We start from the raw sequence: 10812 nt of genomic DNA on the forward strand, positions 1-10812 counted from the left end.
AAAGAATGGATGAAAGAAAGAGTGGGCGAGAGGATTGCTGAGTAGGAGAAAGGATTGTTGAATTGATGGTTGGCCTGTGATGTGTGAAACAGAAATCTGATTCATAAAAACATAGAATTGTATAATTTGTACTTCCCAAACTAGGTAATATCCAAAGCAACCATCATTTACTTTTTTGTCATACAATGATGCAGTTCTTAAGAAAGATCTTGTGAGTTGATCATCCCCAATTTTTTTAATCTTCAGTAAGTATGACTGTTAAACTCAAGTTGTGCATAAAATGCAAATGTCAGAAAAACAAATTGTAAGCACTTAAGGAAGATTAATATTTACAATAATTTCTCAGCTTTGTTCATTTTCAAAAAAAACCATCTTGGTTAAAACAGCCATTTTTAGTAGAAATAGTATGCCACCTACCATTATTACCCTGCAAATTAGATTCATTTTATTACATTTTAGGGGAAAAATATGTTTAATCAATCTAGGTATGTTCTAAATACGCATGCTTTTGAGCCATGGGTTATGGTAGAAATAAATGCAAGTCTACAATGGTGAGAGAATAACCTAAACCTTACTCCTGAAGGTTTAAAATAACCCAAACCTTGCTGCCTCATGACCTCTGCCAAAGTCCATGTAAGGAGTGAGTTCTTAAGAACTGAAGAAAAACTGTCCACTGGAGAAAAATAAAATGGAAATTGTACTTTAAAAAAAAAAACCCAAATCTTAGTCCTGAACATTTAAACCTTATCCAAAAGTTTACAGTAAGAAATTATGGACACTGTGGGCTCATTGGAGGCAGGACAATTATTTTTGGATATCATTGGAGTATGTGTGAAGCAATGCATTTCATAGGCAAATATAATAATGAGACTCATAATTCTTTGATATTTCTCACTGTAGACATTAGCCAGCATATCACTGGCCATTACTAAATAGAATTTTAGCCTAGGGTCTTCAGGTCAGTCCTCACTGGTTTACCTGGCACTACCGTTTGGCCATTGTTTATAGCTTTTGCATGCAGGGAGAGTAGGGAATGTGAGGTGTCAGAGAACTCGGTGGTGTAGATGGTGACAGTGCTCTCTAACCTTTCTGATGTATTGTTCATCTTAATGAAAAGCAGTTTTAACATTGCTCCAGAACTAGTAGAAAGGAAATTTTATTTCTCAGTGTTCACACTCGATTTTATATCAGTATGACTTAAATACTTTGGTGGGGATTGAGGACACAGGGATCTGTCAAATGTTTCCTTCAGCCTTCTCTCATCACTGTGGTAATGGTTCTGTCCAACATTCAGAAAGAAAAGTGACAGAACACTGAAATGTTTTCAGCTCCAGGGCAGAGATTAGGCCTGTTATATTCATTGTTTCCCCACCACCACAGCTACCCTAGTGTAGGACAGCTATTGCATGCTATACGTTAAACATTCCATGAATGGATAGTTATTTACTTTTTGGAGATTTATTTTAATGAGTCAACCTAAATAGCTTACCAACCCAATATGTAGACAAATGCAAATTTATTTCTCTTCAAGTTTCCCACTGAAAATTCCTTAAGACAACACGTTCCAACACATTCCAGAACCGTGAATTGGTTTTTACCAACACTAACATTTTTTAGTATTTGAAATATTATTTTAAACACGTTATCTTTATATTCACCTCCACCAAATGTTTAAATTGCAACATTTTAGTAGGTTTGGAAATAAGGTAACAATATTTAGTAGTAGTTGTATGATTGCATTAAATAAACTCAAAATTTACATAGCTTGATATGTAAATGAAAGACTATACGAGACTGCGTAAAACTGCTAGTCGAGTTGTGAATAAAATGTGGTTTTAGTGAGAAGGTATCTTTAGTGGGTTTTTTTTTTGTCTTTTCACACTGTGTGAAGCTGTTCCACTAAAACTGAACTTTTAATATATATATTGTGTTAGCATAAATATATTTTATAATGTGCCTTAATAGTAGTATCAGTACTATAAACATTGATGGCCCAGAATTGCATAAATGTTGAAATGAGTAGTTCCCCAAAGGTGTAAGATAAGACTAGAGAAATACAACTCATCATCACTTCTTTATTTAGCAACCTCCTGTGAATGGCATTTGTATTCTGAAGGAGGGACTCTGTTCTACAGGACTAAAGCAAGAAGTTCAAAATAGCTAAGGAAAAACAAAACAACAAAAATCTAGTCATTTTCTTAGTAAAGAGGTAGAATGAGAACATTATAAACTAAAACCCATGTGCAGCAACACACATCTCACCTTGCGCTTATGTTGACTAGAATCCAAGGCATCCAAAATACTCCTTACAAACTACCTTTTGTTTGGTGATGATCTCTGTTCTAGTTGATTTTTTATAATAAATTCTCAAGATCTTGGGGGTAAAGGTGGGAGGGCCTAGCATTTGTTCAGTGCTTCGTAAGTGTCAGTCATTGTGCTGACAGCTCCCTGCATCCTCGCAGTCTACCTGAGAGTTAAGTACTGCCCTCCTGTTGTATAGGAGATGATGGAGAAAGGCTTGCCTGTGGTGACCCAGCTAATAAGCAGCCGACGCAAAATTAAACCAAAGCCCTGCTCCAGAGTCCATGATCTTTCCTGAGTAATGTGCTTCTTTCTTAAGAAAGAGACTTTCTTACTGCTTTGTTTTAATGCTGTACGTTAACTTGATATAAAAGAAGAGCTAAGTGAGAGCCTTTATATGGACTGTACAAAACGGAATTATGTTACCTTATGTATTTCAGTTGCTGTAATATGAAAGACTAAATTCTCATGTCTGCCTTCTTACCACTTTAATATTGTAATATTAAAGTATTATGCATTTAGGAAGGCCAGCCTGAAACCTGGAAAATGTCTTTTGGGAAGAAGATGCTGCATAATGATACATTGCCATCCTCTAGTCTCCCGTAGTCATTTCGATTTGAAACACCAAAGACTTTCCAGCACACCCCATCCACAAGGCTCTGCTAAGGAAATCAGACCACCTGCTGCTAAAGCTGCGACTTCCTCAAAGCAGTTACATATTTTAGTGTCCCTCAGGGTCCATGGGTCTGTAATGCTAGATCATTTAAAGAGTAGAGTAAGAAAGCAACTCTGTAAAAATGGCCCTTTCTCATTTCTCATATCTGTTTATTTCAGTGACAGAAACAACTTTTTACAACTATTTGCAGAACTGCTGGAGTTTTAGATTAATTAGTTTTCTTGCCTTCATGTGGCTAATTTCCAATGACAATAAAATATGTCTAATAATACCAGTTAACCTCCCTAGATTTTAAAATATATGTGTGGAAGATTACTACAAATGTTAACATTTCTAAATATTTTTTCTTCGGTTTTTGCCTAAATGTTTGCATAATTCATTTACACAATGAGTTCATTTTGCAGAGGATCCTTTTTTTGTATATGATATTGTTTCATTTCAGGGTCTTAGAAAAATTGGCAAAATACAGAACTAACATAACACAGCAATTTAACTAAAGCTTTTATAGTGGGAAAAACACAAGATGGAAATTTTTCAGCTGAATCAGTTCCAGTTATTAAAATTGCATAAACATTTGCTGCAACACATATGGATTACTTATTTGTTTCTCATGCCTATTATGTTCTTTAATATCAAAACAAAATTTTATAAATCAAACAATGAAGAAATGGCATGATTTGGAAGATGGATGATGTCTATAAGTACATTTCAGAATTATTACTCAACTTCATATATTCAACAAATATTTGAGTTTCTACTGTGTGAGACTCTGTTTTATGTGAAGTTGGGGGAGAAGATGCCTTATTTTTCACAGTGTGCTTTTAGAAGTTACATAATTAACTGGATTTGTATCTGAGGAGACAACTATTCTAAACACTCATTGAAAAATACTTTCCTTGTAACTATTTTTTCTGAAAATAGTTTATTTTAAAATAAAATTAAGGAACACATGTCATACCATATTAGTGGTGGTGAATTTTTTCTAGTTAAAAAGTCTATGAAATATCTTCTTCGTGTAATGTTAATATTTACTTTAATATTTTTAACTAAAAAATATTTTGCACCAAAACGTGCCAAATATGAAAAAAATAGTAATAATTAATTTTTTTATTCTAAAAATTGCCATGCTTAGAAAATATGTAGTAAGTTTTTAGAAGTGAATAACACTACCGATGTTTTGTATTTTTTTATTTTAATTGTGTTATACTGGCTCTGTGTTGCCATTTGACTTAAATATAACTGAGCTAGGGGGTGGTGAGGAGATCTTACTTTTTATTGGGAGAAGGATTATTGGGGACAAAACTCCTTAGGGAGAAAATAGCCTCAAAAGTCTGTCTAAATACTTGAAATCTCATTTGCTATCTGAGAAAATGTGTAAAAAGAATCGCTAGGCTACGGATTTCTCAAGCAATCTTTTGTTTAAGTCTAACTCTCTTTGGTGGTCCTGTGGGCACACTGGGGTCTCTGCCGAGCTGATAATTCATTTCACACGTTTGCACCTGCTCTGCAGCCTGACCGAGAGGGCGCAACTCCTCAAGAACGTCTTTAAGAAGAACCACGTGAGCTTGTACCGCTCTGAATCCTTGCAACAAAACCTGCTCCGTGAGTATTTGAGTTTCTTATTTTTAAATAAATTCTCTGCCATTCCTGTATTATAGCATTTATACAATATCCTGACTTTAGGGATATTTATTTAAAAATAATGTCTAAAACAAGTTTTGCATATTTGCAACCTGTAAATAACAGAAAATCCATTGGTCAGAACCATTTCACTTTTAACAGAAGAGAGAGTTAATTTTAAAATCTTGCTGTTTCACTTAAAGAAAAACAGTATTTCTACATTCCTTGCTTCCTCAAATCTTTTTCTTTAAAGCCAGTAAATCTTAATTCTTAAAAGCTGCTCCTGTCTTGTTATCTTTTCTGCTTGAATAACTTTGCAAGAGCCTTTCAGCTTTGATACAACACAAGGAAACATATATTTTCCCCTTCCGAAATATTTATGAATATTTAGAGTTGAAAGACATTATTAGATATTGTGCCCTCTTAACATTTCAAGATCTAAAAAAGAATATAAAATGTAAAGCCCTGTAGTAAATGTGTTTGTGTGAGTAATATATCTTTTGTTTCATGTTGTTTCCACATATAATTTATTTTCACTTACATATACTCATGTCTAATGCTTTTGCTCTTTATACTTCAAGAGACCTTTTCTAAAGATGTGATCCCCTTGGGGGTCATTCCTTATGCCCATGCCATGTTGGGGCATGAGTGAGTTTATTTGTGATGCTGAGAGCCAAGGGGAATGTCCTCTGAAGGAAGGAGACCGCTTGCCACCATTAGCAGCTATTTGTGTTTATCTCCTCCTCCTCACCTTTTTAAATTGACAAACAATAATTGTCTATATTTATGGAGTACAAGGTGATGTTTTGATGTACAATTGGCCCTTTCTGTGGGTTCCACATGTGTGGATTCAACCCGCTGTGAGTCAAATATATTCAAGGGGGAAAAAAAAATTCACAAAATTCCTAAAAGCAAAACTTGAACTTGCCATGGACGAAATACTACATTGAATCCACTAGAATGAACTGATGTGGGGGCATTGTATTAGGTATTATAAGTAATCTAGAAATGATTTTAAGTCTACGAGAGGATGTGTGTAGGTTATATGCAAATACTGTGCCATTTTATATAAAGGATTTAAGCATCCATGGATTTTGATATTCAAGGGGGTCCCTGAAGCCATTCCCACAGATACCAAGGGACTGTACATGGTGGGATGGTTGAATCAATTACATTATTCACCACCTCACCTACATATCACTTTTCCTTTCCTCTCATCCACCTGACCTATGTGGAAATATGTGAGCCCACTTGACTCAACTCCCTCACCCCCTCCAGAATTGGGGAAGCAAAAATTAGAAGAGTTGGAGTTGACTTACGAGACAGAGGATTTAGGGGAATTGAGGGTGCCTACTCAGTCTTCTAGGGAGAAAAATTCCTAGAATCTAAACTGGCAACCTATGATCATCCCACTCTTTATTTTGAAGTTAAGTCTGTATCTTTTCTAGGCATTAAAAATAATTGTCTCCATGCTTTTGATGGTGGGAAGGCTGCATTTGTTCCCCAAGCTAGAAAATGAATACCCAAAAGTCAGAATAACAGTGGTTTCCAGTGCCTTTGTGAGAATTTCTGTTTTATCATTAACTTACAGATGGGTATGCATTTTCTCAAGATGAAAATGGAATCGTTTCACAGTCTGAAGTGATAAGAGCATATGATACCACAAAACAGAGGCCCGATGAATGGTGACGGGGAGAGCCTGAAAGGCAGGCTCTGTTACCTCTCTAAGGAGAGCTACCAGGTTGTCACTGCAGTCTGCTAACCAATTCCAGTCTGGTCCATGGAGAGGAAAGGTGGATCTGACATCATCTCGCTGATGGACATTCAGATTCATGTATACTATAGACATAAGCACTGTGCAACTGTACTGTAACACCATCTCTTTTGGATTTTTTTAAGGTATTTGCTAAGTCTTTGTAAATGGAAATTGAAAATGACCTGGTATCTTGCCAGAGTGCTTTCTTAAATGGAGAATAAGTCAGTATTCTTATGCCATTACTCTGGGGCTGTAACTGACTGTCAATTTATTGGCTGCACCACAAGGTAACCAACCATTAAAAAACTCTAAATGGTATTTAGTTAAAGGGACTCTTGATATCCAGACTTAGATTTCAGGATATGCTGAAACAAACCAGCATTCTTAAGGAACTGACTCACCTTCCTGAGCAAAATCTCTAAACGAGGCATTAACAAGCATTTGTGTCAAAAATTGTCTTGATAAGTGTTTGCCAAAGAGGTTCAGTGTTTTTCTAGTTCAGTAGTCATATGCCCAGAAATGTAAGAGAAAGTTTACTTCCAGTTCTGCTGTAAGATCTGCATGCCTGACTTTTCAAATGTAAGAGTGATTTACAAAAATGAATATTTCAAGGCATTTGCTACTAAAATCGGTGATGTTGCACCTTTGGCCTTACAAATGCTTCTTTGTTGTTTGTCATGCTTATTTGTTAGAGGACACACGTGTTAATGTGACTCTGTTGTTATGACACTGATTTTTCAAATTGTATGTTTCAGGTATTTCTGATGAAGTTTCATCATCATTTAGATTTTTCTAAAAATCTGGCTAATGCAGTAGATTGAGTGATGTCATTTTGTCTTAAAGTTTTTCCTCTTAAGAAACATATGCTACATATTTACGTGGGATTTCCAAAGCTTCTGTTGCAATATTTGGAATAACATGTCAGATAAATGCATGGGCTTTTGTCCTGTGTTCCAGTTCCCACTGGAGATGCCTGCTGTCTTGTGTTATGGTGACTGCCCCCTATACTGAAGACTGAAAATTATTTCACAGTTCACTCATCAAATAGTTCCCAAAATTCGTCACATGCTGCTTATTGGGACAAACAAGTAGTACATTTTCCCCATTTAAAAAATGCCGATTTTACTCAAGCCCATAACTTTACAGTCAAAGGACACGTTCATCATGAGTAGCTTTTGTTAGTAAGTTTTAAAATGTATATTCAGTTCAATTATTTTCAGCATTTACAAGACATCTGAAAATGGCTATTTTGCTACCAACAGTAAATGAAGGGGCTGTTTAAAAACCACAACCAGTTTTCTACACTATTTTTTAAATAATACTTTCATTTGAAAAAAAGGAATTAGTTTTCAGATACACTTCGGAGATTGAAGCAAACTATTTGCCTTTTACTCAAAAGCCTGCTTGCCTTTACATGGACTTACCAGCAAAATAGGTAGAACTTTCTCTTTTCAAAAAGTCAATTAGAATTGAGAAGAGGCGATTTTTTTCAGATCGCTTCTTGAGTTTAATAGTTTCACATTCTTTTCACCCTTTTTCTCAATCTAGATTTAAAATTAGGATATATGTCATTTTCCTTGTCTGTATTTGTAGCTCCTCAGTTACCAGTATGCCTCTCCATTTTCCACAAGTAAGAGGTTATAACACATATACATAATTCTAACCTTAAGGGAACACACGTTTACGTACTTCCCAAGCCCTTCCTGTTTGGGGTACAGATTAAGAGAGTCATGAATCAACACATCTAGCAAGACCACAGGTGTAAGAGGCTAAGATTGTCTTCAAAATTCTGAAGTCCCAGTCTTTACCTGTCCAGTGAATGAATATTCAGAGCAGCTTTTCCTGGGCTTCCCAGTGGTGATAGCTGAGGTCAAACCACAAAAAATAAGAAAGCAAGAATGAAATGCACCCCTCCAGAGAAACACTTTATAGTGTTTAATTCTGTTAATAGAGAAGAGCTGCTTCTGTTTGCCCTCACTTCATCAGTGGCACCCTTCTGCAGAATTTTAATATAAAAACATCATGGATATAATAGAACTGGATTTTCTGACTTAAAAATGTAAGTTTTATTTTAATCTTGAAACATGGATTGTTTCTGTGGAGCTCTTAAACATGAGAAGAATACTTATGGTTGATAATGTGTAACATGATCTGAAATGTGACTAATTTGAGCCTCTTTGTCCCATCGTCCTGTTTTTGAATTATTGACACTGTCAGTCTCTGTGCTTCCTGAGTGAGACTTGGGGTTTGAGGGACAGGGAGTGACCTTCTTGGTGAAACTTAAAATATAACATTGCAGTTGCAGTGACTTTACCGTGTTAAATTAGAGAAAATAGTCTGATTTTTTTAAACCTTCCTTAACTGGAAAAAAGTCACATGGTTTTACCAGGATTGAAATAAACAGTCGAAGTGACTTTTAACATGTGTTTTTTTGAAATAAAGTGCACGTACTCTTCAATTAAAAAATTCCTTATATGGACTCTGGCAAATGCTAACACAGTTGCTTTACAATGTTTACAATTCAGAAAATACGACTTACAATAGAAAATCCTCATTCATTTAGCATTGAAAACTGGAAGTTGCTTCTTTACTGTGGAATAGCACACAGTGGTATTGAGCGTGGACTTTCTCAATGTTTTATATATACATGTAAAAATATATTGGTGTCTCACACCCAGAAAGATGTTATATTGTACAAATTATTAGCAGGAAAACAGTGTTTCTCAGGAACGTTGTAAATTTTAAATGATATATGTACTTCCCATCCTCCCACCTCCACTCTGTGCTCTAATGTGAGACTGCTTCAGCAGTGTTGCTTGGAAAACTTTTTCTAATCAAGTCAGGTGAATGTGTATTCTGCTAAGTAATGTTAGCCATTTACATGAATTGTATGGTCATTAAATGGAATCAGTGATTCCTCTTTAATTTCCAGAGGGGAAATGAATTATGGAAATCAATCAGCATTCTGATCATTAAATTTTATACTTTAATTTTGCCGTTCAGCATTCTAAATATCCAACGTGAAAGTCACATGATAATTTGTTTTGCATTGCGTGCACTGTACAACACTTACAACTTGTCATTTAAAATGTTTTTTCAGGAAATGAATGCTAGTCAGAAAGTAATAGATTGTATTATTCATAGTTTTAAAATTATGACAATGTCATAATTATTACAAAGCTGAATAATCGTGTTTATTTTTGTGCAGTTGCCCTTTGATAGTTCCTGGTTTTAAAACCTATTAAGTGTATAATCTTATAAATAGTCATCTACAAAATTTATGGAGAAAACGCCCAGCCCATTCACATCACATGGACCAGGAATTCTTTTTGTAAATGACTTAAGGTAACACCATGCAGTTCAGTGCCTAACAAATGCTTTTTAATGATGAACATTTCTATAATGACTCGTAAGATACCATAGTCTGATTTTTCTCACATTAAAATAACTGAAGTCACTTGTGTAACGTAGTTATACTTTGCTGCATTTTAATTAACCTTCAACAGCTATTAAAGTGGAATGTCAGTTAAATTTTGAAGGAAAGGAAATAAATGTTTTCCATATTTCGTCTTGATTTACTTTCTGTATGAGAACAGCTGTGTTTTTGATAGGTTTATGGTTTGCATGAATTCATATTTAAAGTGATCCAGGCCAATGCATGGCTATTGCTGTAAATCTTGATGTTTATTTCTGCCTTGTAAAGTTCTATCATGGCCTACCTGGAATTTAATATTCAGTAGACAAATTAATTGGTCCTCTGCACAAGTTTTTCAATAAGTAGATTATTTTACAAAGAAATTTTAACAAATTTAATTGAGTCTTTTGTTTAGCTTGCCTCTAAGAACTTTTCTTAATAAAGCTCCCAAAACGTCTCAGCAAATAAATCTCCCTTAAGTAGGAAAACTAGATTTCATATTTGCTTACTTTGAATTAACAGCAACTTTCCACAGGTAAATCTGTTCTTGCAAAGATGTGAGCAGAATCGTTAAAAATAATATTTTTATGTTTCATGGTTCTAAATGGAAGCCATAAATGCAGTAAATACTATCTGTTGTTTAACTACTTTAATCGTCATTTTTTACATTTTCAAGTTTATTAAGTTAAAAAAAACAGGGCAGCCTTGGAAGGCAGCTACTACAGAAAACTGCAGTTTTGCGTTAAAGATAAAGTAGTATTTTCAGCTCCCTGAAAAACCATTCCTGCTGAAACTGCTGTAGAAATTGTGAAGCTGCATGAGTGGAGAGTATTGAATCTGTGGTTATAGTAGTTTTCTCAGGTTTGTTTATCTTGATGTTTGATGCACTGTGTTTTATAGTTATTAAAATTGAGTAATATTATTTCTATGCAGTGTTATGTGTCATTGGCCTTTTGTGAATGTGCATGTTTTAAACTGCAAATTTTAAACATTTTGTCCTCTAATTGTTATTAAAAATGAAATAAACTTTACCATTACTTAAAA

The 10812-nt window shown here is 34.7% G+C and overlaps 1 protein-coding gene across 4 annotated transcripts in view; it reads left to right on the plus strand.

Annotated features, from left to right (window-relative positions):
* ATP8A1 (ATPase phospholipid transporting 8A1) overlaps nt 1–10812 on the plus strand; it is a 251337-nt gene extending 240525 nt beyond the window's left edge. For all 4 annotated transcript variants that reach the window (XM_030801459.1, XM_003258635.2, XM_003258634.2 and 1 more), the window contains 2 exons: nt 4488–4579; nt 6189–10812. In XM_030801459.1, the coding sequence (XP_030657319.1) occupies nt 4488–4579; nt 6189–6286 (190 nt within the window). In that variant the 3' untranslated portion in view covers nt 6287–10812. The remainder of the gene's footprint in view (nt 1–4487; nt 4580–6188) is intronic.

The sequence above is a fragment of the Nomascus leucogenys genome, chromosome 20 (assembly GCF_006542625.1).
Source record: "Nomascus leucogenys isolate Asia chromosome 20, Asia_NLE_v1, whole genome shotgun sequence".
Taxonomy (NCBI): Eukaryota; Metazoa; Chordata; class Mammalia; order Primates; family Hylobatidae; genus Nomascus; species Nomascus leucogenys.